Source organism: Ranitomeya variabilis, chromosome 6 (assembly GCF_051348905.1).
Source record: "Ranitomeya variabilis isolate aRanVar5 chromosome 6, aRanVar5.hap1, whole genome shotgun sequence".
NCBI classification, from domain to species: domain Eukaryota; kingdom Metazoa; phylum Chordata; class Amphibia; order Anura; family Dendrobatidae; genus Ranitomeya; species Ranitomeya variabilis.
Window position 1 is genome coordinate 283,419,989 of NC_135237.1, and position 17,747 is coordinate 283,437,735.

Genomic DNA, 17,747 nt, shown 5'->3' on the forward strand with positions numbered 1-17,747 from the left:
CTAACAACTCAACCACCATGCTACCTTTCCACCTCCATCTTCTTCCTCCACTTGGAGCTGTTCCTCCTGTTTCAAGATGTGTATTTTTTATTTCTGCTATGTGTACTCTCTATGTGTACTCTGCACCCATGTCTGCGATAGTTCCGTCAGTGCTGAAAAGCTTTTATAATCTTCAACTGTGTCGGTGGGAGTGATGTACATCTAAACATATTTTTCTATTCTTATGCTATGATGTCTGTGATAGTACTATGCCATAAACCTTTGTGTGTATTCTTTAACCCATATCTGTGGGAATACTGTGCCAAAAGCTGCTGTTTGTATTCTTTAACCTATATCTGTGGAACTACTGCACCTTTGAGCCACTGTGTGTACTCTGCAACATTTTTAATCAGCTTCTGTGTGTGAAATGTGAAAACATGCTCTGTGAGTAAAATTTTTAACTGGACTGGTGGTAGCAAGCCTCAATCTCTATTAGGGCACTGTTAAAATGTTTATGTTATTCATTTGCTTCTTAATTTATCATGACTGCTATGATGATAGAATCCCTTTAACCCCTTAACGTCCAATGATGGACGCAGCCCGTCATGGCCGGTTCTCAGTTCCCACACCTGGACGGGCTGTGTCCGTCATGCATTTAAACTATCACTGCATGTAAACACGCAATGACAGTTCAGTGCCAACAGCTGTCTGTGACAGCTGAGAGGCACGGGAAGAGGTGCAGGGACCCATGCTGTCGGTCCTCGCACTCTGACTGACCGATCACAGCATGATCATGCAGTAGATGCTGAAATGTCAGCACTTCCTGATTGATCAGTGCAGCAGCTCAGCTCGGCCAGTATCCTAGCGTCTGCACTAACAGCCAGGAGCTTTGTCAGCACCACCCCTGGCTGTTAACGCCCTAAATGCTGTAATCGAGCACGAATGCTACATTTAGGAGGGAGGCAGAGGGATGGGAGCTCCCTCTGCCTTCAGATCGGCATCCCCGCAACATCATCGCGGGGCCAGATCGTTACCATGGTGACCCGGGGTCGTCATGCATGGTCTCAGAAGCTTTCAGTATAAGTATAATGCACTGCAATGCTAGTGCATTGCAATGCATTAATCCTGCAATCAAAGTGAAAAAAGAGAACGTCCCATAAAGGGACTAGGTAAAAAAGGAAAAAATAAATAAAAGATATGTAAAAAAAATTACAAAATAATAATAAACAATAAAAATCCACTAATAAATACACATTTTTATGTAAAAAAAATTAAATAAACAATTGAAAGTACACGTTTGGTATCGCCGCGTCCGTAGAAATCCAATCTATAAAAGTGTCATGCTAGTTAACTCCTTCAGTGAATTAGCAAACTGTGCTTTATCATCATACCGCTTGTAAAAAGTGAAATAAAACGCGATCAAAAGACGAATGGAAATAAAAATAGTATCATTAAAAATGCCATCTTGTCCTGCAAAAAACAAGCCACCATACAGCTTTATCAGCAGAAAAATTAAAAAAGTTATAGCTCTCAGAATAAAGCAATGCAAAAATAATTATTTTTTCAATAAAAGTTTTTATTGTGTAAAAGTGCCAAAACATAAAAAAATGTAAATGTAGCATTGCTGTAATTGTACTGACCTGCAGAATAAAACTGACTTATCAATTTTACTAAACGCAGAATGGAGAAAAAAAAAAAAACAATTCCTGAATTGCTGGTTTTTGTTCATTCTGCCTCCACAAAAATCGGAATAGAAAGCAATCAAAAATTGTCATATGCCCGAAAATGGTACCAATAAAAAAGTCAGCTAGTCTCGCAAAAAATAAGCCCTCACATGACTCTGTGGGCCGAAATATTGAAAAATTATAGCTCTCAAAATATGGTGATGCAAAAACTTCTTCTTGCAAAAAAAAACATCTTTTAGTGTATGACAGAAGCCAAACAAAAAAATGGATATAAATCTGGTATCCCTGTAATTGCACCGACCTGAAGAATAAAGTGGCCTAATCACTTATACTGCGCGAGGAACGGTGTAAAAAATAAAACCAATTCTTCACCTGCTGTGGATTTGTTCATTCTGCCTCCCAAAGATCGCAGAAAGGCTCGGCGCACATTTATCCTGCACTCTGCGCTGAGCGCTTATACCAGGGTTTCTATGTAAATCTCTGAAATATGTGATTCAGACAGAACTGCAGGCGCAAGATTCCTTAACTAAGGCAGATGGAGGCACTGTGAACACCATAGGACCTGTTATCTGCCAGTGTCCATCTTTTTAGGCATGCATAAAAATGCGGTCCACCATAGTTTTATGCACCTCTGAAAAGAAAGACAACACTGAACAGAGGCCAGATGGAGTCCAGAGTAACTCTGCAGCCTCATTATAGTGAGTAGATCCATTGGGGGTTTCATCTGTTACATAGCTTGGAGATTTAGATGGAAACTCCAAAGTATGTGCTCAGCATAGTGCGCTGGATAAATGTTATCCCAAATATTATGTAAAATGTTCCCAATAAAAGGTTCAACTCATTCCACAAAAAAAAAACAAGTCCCCACTCAGGTCTGTCATCTGTTTACAGAAATATAGGAGGCTTCCACTTTACTGGGAGCAAAAAGGATCTGGAAAAGCAAAATGGCTCATTGCCCCAAAAAGAAATTCAGCGAATTCTGCGCTCCCAAATCCAAATGCCCCCTCCCTTCTGAGCCCCAGTGTGCATAAACCACCTTTAGCATTCACATTTGGCAGGTGTATAATTTCCAAAATGGGGTAGCTTGGGGGGTGGGGGGGATTCTGCTCTCTAGCACTTAGGGGGCTCTGTGTATGGAGTCCGCAAACTATTCTAGGAAAATCTGCGCTTCTGGAAGCAAATAGCCCTCAATCCCTACCGAGACTCTCCGTATGGCTAAGCAGTACTGTACAGCCACATATGGTGCTTTTTTATATTCAGCAGAAATTACTGACCTAACGTACAAAAATATGGTCCGTTTTTTACTGCACAGAAAAGTTCCTGAGCAGTGATCCGTATTCAATGAGAGGATGCGATTTTTTCTCCAAAAAGTATCCGTGTGTCATCCATATGGCATCCATTTGGCATCTGTACTGCGAGATTTTCTCGCCAGCTTGCAAAATGGACATATAATGGATCCATGGGCTCAAATATTCGTGAAAACATATATACAGTCTGTATATACTGTAAGATTGCACTTAGTGAATGTATTGGGGGACACTCATTTGGCAGCAGATTAACGTAGTCAGGCCCAGGTTTTCACTTTAACAGTCCATGTGGTTTATTATGGAGTCATAAGCCACAGAAATATGAACAACAAGCAAACAGTCTTTACATCAATCTTCACATCATAGTATAAGGCTTTGAAACGCGGCCACTAAACACGCAGAACCTCTGTGTCCAGTTATCGTGGGTGACCACACTTCATACAGTTCATTAATGTCCATGGAGCACAACAGGCACCAAAATACGACATTACGGTTGCAGTCTCTAATTATGCTGGACCTTACTCCGTCCAGTTACCATGGGTGACTGCACAGTTCCCCATACGCTGGGTCACCTTCCAGGAGCTCCTGCTCCATACGCTGACTCCTGTCAGTACTCACTCTCTCAGGTTAGCTGCCAAACTGGGATCACCTTCCCTGGCAATGCCTTGCTCACCAGGCCACCTGACAGTCCAGATCCTCAGACGGGCTGTAGCTTCCCCAAATGCAGTGCCATCACGGACTCTGCACACACGTCCTCTCTGTGCGCTATTCAGGACATCCATCCCCATCAGGGACCGTCCAACACACAGGCCCCCAGGTCCAAGGCCTCCCATGTGCCCTTCAGGGATCTAGTCCTACTCCCAGGACCTCCCAACACAGAGGCCCTCCAGGACCTGGCACACAGACCACTCAGGTCCATCCATCTTTTTCCCATGTGACCCACATGGTCACATTATATACTTGTAGCCATTCCCATAGGTGGGAGGTGTGCGTGGCTATTTCAACCATTACAACTACAGATATGCCTCCATGCATATCCTGAGGAGCACATGCAGCGCCCCCTAGCTGTAACAGGGGTCACTGCATCACAATACATATATGTATATATATGTCAGTGAGGCATATATATATATATATATATATATATATATGTATATATATGTATATATATATATATATATATATTTAATACAGAGCTAGATAGCATAAAAGCCGGTAATTCAATTGCCGGCTTTTGCTAACTCCTTATCAAACTTATCAGACATATTTACATACAGTTAACCATTTTATATCCCTTATATTTGTACACATTCCTCACTAATAATGTTAGAAGTGACTGTGTGTAAAATTTTGGAGCTCTTGGTGTTAAAATAAAGGGTTAAATCACTGAAAAAACTGGCGTGGGCTCCCGCACAATTTTCTCCGCCAGAGTGGAAAAGCCTGTGACTGAGGGCAGATATTAATAGCCTAGAGAGGGACCATGGTTATTGCCCCCCCTGGCTAAAAACATCTGCCTCCAGCCACCTCAGAAAAGGCACATCTGTAAGATGCGCCTATTCTGGCACTTAGCCCATCTCTTCCAACTCCCCTTGCTAATGTAAGGTGACACTAAGCCTGGTTAATAATGGAGACATGTCAATAAGACACCTATCCATTATTAATCCAATAGTAATAAAGGGTTAAAAAAACACACACAGATTATGAATAAATGAAATAAATACACATGGGTTTTAATATCTTTATTGTACTCTCAATCCAACTGACGACCCTCGATCTTCTGAAAGAAAAGGAAAAATAAAAAAACAACAATATCCTATACCTGTCCGCCATACAGTCATGTCCCACAATGTAAATCCATCTGAAGGGGTTAAATAATTTTACAACCAGGAGCCTGCTAATGCAGCCACCCCTGGCTGTAAATACTGCTGAATGAATGGAATGCAGCTTCGTTGACTTACGGTGCTGCGCCCCCTGGTGGCATAAACTCATATGAACTCTAGTGTGGGAATTAGAGTTCATATGAATTTATACAGTTAAGTCCATATATATTTGGACAGAGACAACATTTTTCTAATTTTGGTTATAGACATTACCACAATGAATTTTAAAAAAAACAATTCAGATGCAGTTGAAGTTCAGACTTTCAGCTTTCATTTAAGGGTATCCACATTAAAATTGAATGAAGGGTTTAGGAGTTTCAGCTCCTTAACATGTGCCACCCTGTTTTTAAAGGGACCAAAAGTAATTAGACAATTGACTCCAAGGCTATTTCATGGACAGGTGTGGACAATCCCTTCGTTATGTCATTCTCAATTAAGCAGATAAAAGGCCTGGAGTTGATTTGAGGTGTGGTGCTTGCATTTGGAAGGTTTTGCTGTGAAGTAAACATGTGGTCAAAGGAGCTCTCTATGCAGGTGAAACAAGCCATCCTTAAGCTGCGAAAACAGAAAAAACCCATCCGAGAAATTGCTACAATATTAGGAGTGGCAAAATCTACAGTTTGGTACATCCTGAGAAAGAAAGAAAGCACTGGTGAACTCATCAATGCAAAAAGACCTGGGCGCCCACTAAAGACAACAGTGGTGGATGATCGCAGAATAATATCCATGGTGAAGAGAAACCCCTTCACAACAGCCAACCAAGTGAACAACACTCTCCAGGAGGTAGGCGTATCAATATCCAAATCTACCATAAAGAAAAGACTGCATGAAAGTAAATACAGTGGGTTCACTGCACGGTGAAATCCACTCATAAGCATCAAGAATAAAAAGGCTAGACTGGACTTGCTAAAAGTCATCTAAAAAAGCCAGCACAGTTCTGGAAGAACATTTTTTGGACAGATGAAACCAAGATCAACATCTACCAGAATGATGAAAAGAGAAAAGTATGGAGAAGGCGTGGTACAGCTCATGATCCAAAGCATACCACATCATCTGTAAAACACAGCGGAGGCAGTGTGATGGCTTGGGCATGCATGGCTGCCAGTGGCACTGGGTCACTAGTGTTTATTGATGATGTGACACAGGACAGAAGCAGCCGAATGAATTCTGAGGTATTCAGAGCCATACTGTGTGCTCAGATCCAGCCAAATGCAGCCAAACTGATTGGCCGTCGATTTTAGTCTGAAGACTAAACTTCAGACAGAAAGGCCCACAAACAAACAGCAACTGAAAACCACCGCAGTTTAGGCCTGGCAGAGCATCAAAAAGGAGGAAACACAGTGTCTGGTGATGTCCATGAGTTCAAGACTTCAGGCAGTCATTGCCAACAAAGGGTTTTCAACCAAGTACTAGAAATGAACATTTTATTTAAAATTATTTAAACTGTCCAATTACTTTTGATCCCTTTAAAAACAGGGTGGCACATGTTAAGGAGCTGAAACTCCTAAACCCTTCATCCAATTTTAATGTGGATACCCTCAAATGAAAGCTGAAAATTTGAACTTCAACTGCATCTGAATTGTTTTGTTTAAAATTCATTGTGGTAATTTCTATAACCAAAATTAGGAAAATGTTGTCTCTGTCCAAATATATATGGACTTAACTGTATCTATATATATGGAAATGAATATAGTTACACTTTCTTTGTTTTTAGACAGCGAATATAAATGTTAATTTTTATAAGCGGATATGGGTAAAACATGGTGTGTTTACTGAGTAGGCCTTTTCTCTGGCTCTACACACTACACATCTAATATATAAAGCTGAATGTGTGTATGTATGTGTGTATGTGTGTATGTATGTCCGGGATTGGCATCTGAACCGTCGCAACTACAGCCACAAAATTTTGCACAGTCACATGTCTGGACCCCGAGAGCATCATAGGCTATATTGTGAGGTGAAATTTTAACCCCACACTTTCCAATTCACCAAACAATTTTGCCCCTATCTACTTAATGGGGAAAAAGTGAAAGGAAAAGTGTTGGAGGCAAATTAACAGCTGCCAGATGTGAACAAGGGGGACTTAAAGAATGAGAGCGATGGCGCCAAAGAGTATATACTGTACAGTTGCTAAGGTGGGGCCCCGACATGGGATAATCACCACACCACCACGGGGATATGAACACACACACAAAATGCGCCACACACTACCACGTGCTCGAACACATATACCACCCTCAGCGCACATTTCACCACACATACACCAACCTCGCCACATAAAAGTTGAAACACAAAAGTCGCCGCTTAAAACTCGCCACGCGCAAAACTCTCCACATGCAAAACTCGCCACACGTGCAAAACTCACCTCATGGAAAACTCGCCACACGCAAAACTTGCCCACGCGGAAAAATTGCCACATGCACAAAAGTTGCAACACATGCAAAAGTTGCCTCACACAAAACTTGCACATACTCAAAAGGCACCACACATAAAACTCGCCACGCGCAAAACTCGCCATGCGCAAAACTTGCTGCACACAACTTGCTACACTAACCTGTCACATGCAACTCGACACACAAAAAGTTGCTACACACATGTCGCCACACAAAACTCATCTCACAAAAGTCGCTACATGCATGTCGCCACACGCAACTCAACACACACAACTTGACACACAAAACTCGCCCTAAAACACACACAAGTCTGGTATTATCCTTCAAAAATAAAAATCTGATCAATAAGCAAACAAACTACAAGAGCAACAAATGTACCATATAGGAATCCGGCAGCTGTCAGTCACATGACCAGTCTATTATGTGTATGTGTGAGCTAATATATACTGCCAGGGGGTGGGCTTACTGTTGGTTGGGGATTTATCAGGCTGCCAATTTAGCTTACAAATACTGAGGTAAAAATACTGACCAAATAACGTGTGAACGAGGTCTAATACAGGAGGAGATGACATACAGATATATACTATATACAGGAGGAGATGACACACGTATATACTATTTACAGGGGAGATGACACACAGGTATATACTATATGCAGGAGGAGATGACACACAGATATATACTTTATACAGGAGAGATGACACACAGGTATATACTATATAGAGGAGGAGATGACATACAGGTACATACTACATACAGCAGGAGATGACATACAGGTATATACTATATACAGAAGGAGATGACACACAGGTATATACTATATACAGGAGCAGATTACCTACAGGTATATAGTATATACAGGAGGAGATGACATACAGGTATATACTATATATAGGAGGAGATGACATACAGGTATATACTATATATAGGAGGAGATGACATACAGGTATATACTATATACAGAAGGAGATGACACACAGGTATATACTATATACAGGAGCAGATTACCTACAGGTATATAGTATATACAGGAGGAGATGACATACAAGTATATACTATATATAGGAGGAGATGACATACAGGTATATACTATATACAGGGGAGATGACACACAGCAGGTATATACTATATACAGGGGAGATGACACAGGTATATACTATATACAGGAGATGACATACAGGTGTATACTATATATAAGGGAGATGACAAACATGTATATACTGAGGTGAAAATGAGAGGTGTGAGGTGAAAATGAAAAGGTGTGAGTGCAAAATGAGAGGAGTGAGGGAAAATAGTGGAGTGATCGGAAAATGACAGATGTGAGGTCGAAATGACAAGTGTTAGGGGGGAATGAGAGGAGTGAGGGGGAAAATAAGAGGAGTGAGGGGGAAAATGAGAGGTGTGAGGGAGAAAATGAGAGATGTGAGGGGGAAAATTAAAGATGTGATGGGGAAAATGAGAGGCGTGATGGGAAAATAAGAGAAGTGAGGTGCTATAACTAACCACAGATATTTACTATGCCCAGGCAATGCCGGGCTCTTCAGCTAGCTTAGATTTACAATCTCCATGCTTTTCTCATGGTCAACTTTATGTGGCCTGTTCAAGAGTTGGAACAGCCAAAAATCTGTTTGTCTTTGCACCTGAAGGAAAAACTAAGAATGTCGTTTATCAAAAGGCTCTCGAATAAGTAGTAGAAGATTACTTCACATTACTTGGCCAATTTAGTTAAATCTGTGTGGAATATCTCTGGTGTTGAAATATATGTTGTAAAATGCTTCTATTAGCTTAGTTTTTGCCTTTTAATAATTACATTTCTATCTATTTGTTTTGTGGTTTTTTTGTGCAGAATAAATTTTTGTTAACACATTCTATTTTGCTAACAGCAGTTATTACCCTGGGCGAAGCCGGGTAGTACAGCTAGTACTGTATATAGACAGAAAGCCCTCTTTAAATGCACTTTTCGGGTTTCTGTAATGGTACAATTCGAGAAACGATCGCTTAGGGTTACTGCACTGCTGTTGATCAGAGACGCTTCCTAGCAACCAGCCTCTTGGGGCATGTCTCATTAGAACACAGCACACTGAGCTGCAAATCCCACAATGGCCGCTCCCTTAAAATAGTTTCCTTATAACATAATTCATGTAATAATATATTCTTACAAAGGTCCTTTATGTCATATTTATTTATTTCTACAGCCTCCTTACTGTAATATACCATAGTATGTGTGAAGGTGATAGGTCCTCTTTAAATGTTGCTGTAATTCCTTGTCCCCACAGGTGCATTTCTAGTGCCATATTTGTTTTTCATGATAATTGCGGGAATGCCACTTTTCTACATGGAATTGGCTATAGGACAATTCAACAGAGAAGGAGCTGCTGGAGTTTGGAAGATATGTCCAATATTCAAAGGTAAAAATTTTACTTTAAAGGGGTTTTCCTTCAAAAATATTACTAATCATAACACAGAAAATATAAAAATAAATGATTTTGAAATGTAAATGTAATGCAAATAATGTACATGTTTTATGATAACCTGCAGTTGTGTCAGTGGTAACAACTAGTGATGAGCGAGTGTACTCGTTGCTTGGGTTTTCCTGAGCACGCTCGGGTGACCTCCCAGTATTTGTTATTGCTCGGAGATAAAGTTTTCATCGCCTCAGTTGCATGATTTACGGCTTCCAGATACGCTGAATACATGTGGGAATTCCCTAACAAACAGGCATTCCTCACATGTATTCAGCGTATCTGGAAGCCGTAAATCATGCAACTGAGGTGATGAAAACTATATCTCCGAGCAATAACAAATACTCGGAGGTCACCCAGTACACTCGCTCATCACTAGTAACAACCCTTAGATTTTTCTCTGACTGCCAATTTCTGTGTCCAGCCACTATACACAGTAATGGTAGACGTGATCACGCATGTGCTGTTCATCTCTTTGGACAGGCTGCCGCTCAGTATGTTTATCCCCATGTTCTGACGTGCCCACATTATTCACATACTCTCTTTCTATACGAGTCAGAGGGAAAGCATAGCATGTACAGTTGAATTGTCGTCCTTCGACAACTGGAGTTTTGAAGGAAATTTATTCTCAAACATTAAAAAACCTTCCGAGTAAAAGTTGACACCTACATTAATGCCTCCCATGTGAAAGGTTTCTTAAGTGTGTTTCCCAACACCTTTTAAAATGCTCAACACATGCTAAAATACATTTTTCCTTATTTTTAGGAATGTATTAGAATATTATAACTGTTTACTTGCTTCCCTTAAGCAGTTGCCGGAGCTTCCAGACATCTTTGCGCTGGCGCCTCCTTCAGCTCCTGATACACACACTCCCCATTAGGGCTCGCTGACACGGGCGTATAACACAGCGGAGTGCTATCTGATGTTTTATTGGATAGGAATTGGACCAATATTAAACCATGGGGCGGTGCAGATCTGCGTTTTTTTTTCTACAAACTGAATCGGTCTGTGGTAAAAAATTGCACCATAAAGCGAGTGGCTTCGCAAATTGGACGACACTCACCCATTCAAGTCTATGGGTGAGTATGAAACATCGGACTGCACTCACATGACATACAAGTACAGTCTGATTTACGAGGACCCAGACAATGGTGAAGATGGAGAAAATAAGTTCTCCACTTTCTCCATGCCTGTGATACGTGATCAGATCACAGTAAATTGACACTCGGTTCAGAGTTTGAGCAGAATATACAGGTGCTTCTCACAAAATTAGAATATCATCAAAAAGTTAATTTATTTCGGTTCTTCAATACAAAATGTAAAACTCATATATTATATAGAGTCCTTACGGACAGAATGATCTATTTCAAGTGTTTCTTTCTGCTAATGTTGATGATTATGGCTTACAGCCAATGAAAACCCAAAATTCATTATCTCAGTAAATTAGAATATATTATAACAGCAGCTTGAAAAATGATTTTAAAATCCAAAATGTTGTCCTACTGAAATGTATGTTGAGTAAGTGCACTCATTTACTTTTGGGTTTCCATTGGCTGTAAGCCATAATTATCAACATTAACAGAAATAAACACTTTGTAATGACTCTATATCATATATGAGTTTCACTTTTTGCATTGAAGAACTGAAATACCATATTTTGGGGATTATAATATGCAGTGGATTATAGGCTATGTGCACACGTTACAGATTTGACTGTGGAATTTTCTGTGCAGATTCTGCATTTCTTGGCAGAAAACGCAGGTCAGAATCTGCACCTTTTTTTAGTATGTGCACACGTTGCAGATTTTTGTGCAGATTTCTTCCTTTTTTTTACCCCTGCAGATTTCTATTATGGAGTGGGTGCACAAATGCAGCAGTTCTGCACAAAGGGTATGTGCACACGTTGCAGATTTCCTGCAGATCTGCAGCTTTTTTTTCCGCACAAAAACGCTGCAGATCTGCAAGTGATTTACAGTACAATGTAAATCAATGGAAAAAAAAATGCTGTACTAATGGTGGGGAAAAATCTGTATGGAAAACGCAGCAGATTCAAAAAAGGACCATGTCACTTCTTTTGTGCAGATCTGCTGCGTTTCTGCACCCATAATAGAAATCTGCAGGGGTAAAAAAAAGGAAGAAATCTGCACAAAAATCTGCAACGTGTGCACATACCAAAAAAAGGCGCAGATTCTGACCTGCGTTTTCTGCCAAGAAATGCAGAATCTGCCCACATTTTTTGAAAGCCCCCCTACATAATGTCGGCAGAGCCCTCGCACCACCGAACACCCACAACGGCGCACATCCGAATACCCCCTCATCCCAGCCTGCAGCAACGCTTCACTCTTGCCTCCTCCCACAACGATCCTGGCACCTTGCTCCACCGCGGCCGGTAAGGTATATCCACATTATATGACGCACCCCCATTTTCCCTCCAAATATTTTGGGAAAAAAGTGCATCTTATAATCCAAAAAATGTGGTAAATAAACTTTTTGATTATATTCTAATTTTGTGAGAAGCACCTGTATGAGGAATTTACTTGTTTTCAATGGTCTAAAAGTTTTTTGGGTCTTGTAAAAACCAAACAAATCTATGACCAAATGACCAAATTTCACAATACATTAATAAATAAATCTTTTAGTCCAGAGCATTATATTGAGCATTTAGTCAAATGCTCAATATAATTTGAGATAATTGAGATTCTGGTTTGGCTATTATCCTAAGTCATGTGACAAGGCTCGTTAAAGGGTCGACATTAACTGTTAGGATTGCTACTTCCAATAGGTGGCACTAGAGTTCTAGTCCTCTTCCTCTCTGAAGAGACAATTTGCATATTTCCCAGAGGAGCATTGCAGCTTTAAGACTCCTCACCTTGAGATGCTTAACATGTCACTCTCCGCAAGGAGAAATGATACTTCTTGGATCAATATAATTTTAGGATTTTAGGGGAGAGTATTGAGGAATGTTGCCTATATAGGGCAAAAAAGGGCAGAAATGATCCCAAAGCAAAGTTTACAGGTAGATAGTTTATTCTTATAAGTATATATACATCATGGAAAAATATCCAGATAGTGTACTATAAATCAATAGTTTGGCATACGTGTAAATATGGAATTGGTAAAAAAAAATGTTTTCTTTGTTTTCTTTTAGGTGTTGGCTATACGGTCATTCTCATATCATTGTATGTGGGGTTTTTCTACAATGTCATCATTGCATGGGCGATATATTATCTATTCTCCTCATTCACATCAGAACTACCTTGGATCCACTGCAACAATTCATGGAATAGTGATGACTGTTCAGAAACAAAATATAAAATTTTCAATGATTCTGGATTTTCAAACATCAATGATAGTTATAAAGTGACACCTGCTGCAGAATATTTTGAGTAAGTACTTCTACCTCCTACCCTTCCTTACCACAAGTGTATGAATTAATCTCTATTAAAATGCTTTAAAATTCCCAACCTCATATGCCATGGTATGTAGATGAAACAACTATGGTACCTGTCTACTTTCAAAGCATATTTGGTCTTATTATACTATTATAGACTCAATCAGTATATAGGTAGGAGTGAGACACCAGTCATATCAAATATGAGTGGAACAGCAATCCAGATCTCCATGGTTGAAGACTAAAAAAATTCATCATCCTACCTCTTACTATACTACCAAATGTAATGAAGAAGTAGAAAGTAAATGGAAGTGAGTAGTACTACTGAATCAGACTATATAAAATTTGTATTTTTCCACCTTGGAGGCACAGATTTGACTAATAGATAGATCCATAATATATTGTATATGTATATTTAAAACAATTTGCTTAATTTTGAAACTTTATATGCATATAGTGGTCAAAAATGTTTGTGACGGTTGATATAGCTTAGTATAACCAATTTATCTGGCTGTCCAATACAAAAAATATCTTTATATGATTTCCTTATATAAATACATTCAACTTTCTACAGTAATATATTTGTATCGACAAAAATTCCCAAATCCTGAAATATCAGCAGTTATCCCAATTCCTGCAGTTCTACTTGTGATCTGTGCTTGAAATAGGAGTTTGCCATGTCTGCATATCATTAATACTGTATGTGAAGTGAGTGACTGATTGGCTTATTTCAAAAGATAGGGATGTTCCCTTGTCTGTCTACGCAGAAGCCCTAGGTAATCAGAAGTTCACCGCACACTCTAGAGATATATGGTGAAAAATGAGTTTCATTTATTACAATCCAATTAGCAAATCCAGTGTTACAAGGGAGCAAAATAATTGATCATATACAAAGCAACTATAGTTACAGACGTTTCGACCCTCCAGGGTCTTACTCATTGAGTCGCTGTATCTAGAAGTTGGGTAACATAGTTAAGAAAGTTAAGAACAGGGATGTTCCTAGAGGATCTAGAGGAAGAATGCTTAGTGTGGAGGCTGCCAGTAACGTTGGTGACCTGGTTGTCTGGGTAGGAAGAGTGGCGCTCCTGCGCCTTGCTGTGTCGCGCCACAGTCCTCCACTCTGGTGCTAGTAAGAATTTAATTTACATAAGGACAGACTGTACAGTGGGTAGCAGTGAGTTTGAGGGGGTCTCTGGAGCCATGGAGGAGATTGCCCTGCATTCTGCACACTTCTGCCCCAAACAATAGGAACAGTGTAGGCAGTGCAGAAGCTGAGAAATGTCCAGGCTCATGAGGAGCGGAGCCTACACACCGATGTACATTGGAGTCCGGATCTGATATACTGAGGAGCTGAGCTTCTTATATGTGTGACTATAGTGTATTTATGCTTTATATATGCTGTATGAGTATATACTATATGTGTGTAAATCCAGCCGGATTTCATCAAGGTTGGAGTGTGGTTCGAGAAGGAAGGAGCGGCCTTCAAGTCTTGGGAAGAACACTTGGCCAAATTCAAATAATGAATTGGACTGGAGAACCTCAGACACCTCATTTTTGAGAGTAAATTGCTTGTCCTGCAAAACAAGGTATTTCCCGTGCTGCAGTACATGGCCCAGACCTGGCCCCCATATCATTATGTGCAGGGTCATTACCAGGACAGTGTTTCACTTTGTCTGGGGCTCCAAAATGGAGAGTGTGAGGTGAACCATAATGTGCAAGGAACCACGCAAGGATGGGAAGAGTATTCCAATATCCTCACCATCCTGCAAACGTCCTTTGTGTGTGACTGTGTTTGCTGGACTCTGCAAGTCAAGAGAAGCTCAGGTCCATGTCTCGCTTCTTCCTGCTTCCTTTTTATAGACGACTCGGCTGGGGCAAGTGGGACAGCTCCTACCTCTGCAACTGGACGACGCCATGGTTCTATGGAGATGTCGTTCAGTTTGTGGAGGAATACTAACTGGAGGGTCTCAAGCCCGATTTGTGGAAGCCAAAGACTGTCCACAAACTCATTAGAGCCAATTAAGAAGCAGAGAGCACTATTCACTTTGGTATCAGCTGAGTTGTTATCATCTGTGTCTAAATCATTTTACTATTATTATTGATTTTGATTTCATTTTTTAAAATTTCGCCTCTTTTGTGACTCGCTCACTATTTTTTAATATGACGTTACTCATATAAAAATCTAAATTAGTTTTTTTCTGGTATGTGTCTTGTGAGTATTCAATGTTGCCGTGTATGATTAAGGACAGTTGAATGTATGTGTACATGTTTACCTGTATTATAGAAGTTTATGTTTATTTATATCTTGCACAAATTATTGTGGTAATCTTTATTCTCTTCTTACTAATCTACTTACCATATATACTCGAGCATAAGCCGAGATTTTCAGCCCATTTATTTAGGCTAAAGGTGCCCCTCTCGGCTTATACTCGAGTCATTGTCCCAGGGGGTCGGCGGGGGGGGGGTGTTGGCAGGAGTGGTGGCTGTCCCATCATACTCACCTGCTCCCAGAATGGTCTGTGCACTTCCCTGCTTCTCCAATGGTCTCTGGCGCCCGCAGCTCTTCCTGTTCTCAGCGGTCACGTGGTACAGCTCATTAAAGTAGTGAATATGGACACGACTCCACTCCCATAGGCATGGCGTGCATATTCATTACTTTAATAAGCGGTACCATGCGACCGCTGAACACAGGAATAAGCTGCCGGCGCACGCCGGAGACCTTCAGCGAAGCAGGGACAACACGCCGGAGACCTTCAGCGAAGCAGGGACATACAGAGAGACCGCGCCAGGAGGGGGTGATTATGACGGGGGAAGGTGAGCCATGCGATATTCACCTGTGCCCGTTCCACCGCCAGGCTCTGTCTTCTGCGTCCTCTGGCTGTGAAATTCAGGTCAGAAGACGCGATCACGTGGTTAGTGCACGACCTCTGCCTGACCAGTCACTGCTGAGACCCGGAAGACACAGCGGCATGCAACGGTGAAACAGGGACAGGTGAATATCGCAAGTGCCGTGGGCCTGACTAAGCGGCGACACCGGCACCTGGTTCCGAGTGACGAGAGGTGAGTATGTCATTCTTTTTTTTAATCGCAGCAGCAGCATACGGGACATATTAATCTATGGAGCATCTTATGGGGCCATCAACCTTTGTGTAGCATTATATGGGGGATAACATTCTCTGGAGCATCTTATGGGGCCATCAACCTTTGTGCAGCATTATATGGGCATAATATTCTATGGAGCATCTTATGGGACCATCAACCTTTGTGCAGCATTATATGGGCATAATATTTTATGGAGCATCTTATGGGGCGATTAACATTTGTGCAGCATTATATGGGCATAATATTCTATGGAGCATCTTATAGGGCCATCAAGCTTTGTGCAGCATTATACGGGGCATTTTTTAATATGGAGCATCTTACGGGGCCATCACCAACCTTTATGCAGCATTATATGCAGCCGATTGGCTGTGGTATCATATAAAACAGACCTAATTTCTACTGGATGATTAACCCCTTAACGACCGCCAATATGCCTTTTAACTGCGGCAGTTAAGGGGACTTAAACCACGTATCATTATCACCATACTAAGCGATGGCATGATTAAGACTCGGGAGAGTCGAAACGTCATGTTGTGTTATTATATTAAGTCGCTTATCTAATGTTTGTAGATGTGCTCCCATGTGTTACTTATACTGAGTTATGTCTAATAAACTCACAGTATTTTGCATAAATTATCACTAGAGTGTGCAGTGTCTTCCAAATACTATTTGATTACTAGGACTTTCCAGTCCGTGACACTAGCACCTCGTTCAAAATTGACTGAGTGCACATCATTGTACCCCAATTGCATTAGGCCGGCGTCACACTAGCGAGTTTTACGGACGTATGAGTGCAGGAAATACGTCCATAAAATATGCATTACATACGGCCCAATGAATCTCTATGGGGCTGCTCCTATCAGCCGTATATTACGCATCCATAATATACGGTCATGTACGGCCGTAGAAAATGCAGCATGCTGCGTTTGTCAGCGTATTGCGCAAAAAATACGCCAATGCAAGTCTATGGGGGCGCGCAAAATACGGAATGCATACGGATCATGCGTGTGACTTGCGAGAAATACGCTACACTCTGGCAGGTGCCAGGAAATCTCCCAAGGCCTCAATTAGGAAGCTGATACATGCTAATTAGCTGAAAAAGCCAGACAGTGAACCCGGAAGTCTGCTGCACGCCTCCACGGAGTGAGAATCAGCATGGCTACCATCATCAATGTGGACATGTTAATTATTTTGGTGCAAGAAAGGCCAGTAATTTTGGACCAGAGAGATCCCAACTATGCCAACAGTGCCCAAAAAGAGGCAGCATGGAGGAGTATATGTGGGTCCCTATTCCCACATTATGACCAGCAGCCATGTGAGGCACAGAGCCAAATAAGTAAGTACACTCATGTTTGTAAATTGATTTTAATGTGAAACAGCAGTACCTAACTCCTTTGAAGTATTTATCCTAAAATTGTTAAGTATTTCATATATTAATTTACATAACACCATTAAGTCCATGGTGCTGTACATGAGAAACGGGTTAAATACAGGGTTCTTACAGATGTCCCTTACAGTTGTCAACAGAAAAAATACATACTGGGATAG

General features: G+C 40.9%; 1 protein-coding gene across 1 annotated transcript in view; it reads left to right on the plus strand.

Moving 5' to 3' along the window:
* Window positions 1-17,747, plus strand: part of SLC6A3 (solute carrier family 6 member 3) — a 194,727-nt gene that overhangs the window by 59,978 nt on the left and 117,002 nt on the right. The window contains exons 3-4 of the mRNA XM_077269697.1: window positions 9,521-9,652; window positions 12,855-13,092. Coding sequence (XP_077125812.1) covers window positions 9,521-9,652; window positions 12,855-13,092 — 370 coding nt within the window. The remainder of the gene's footprint in view (window positions 1-9,520; window positions 9,653-12,854; window positions 13,093-17,747) is intronic.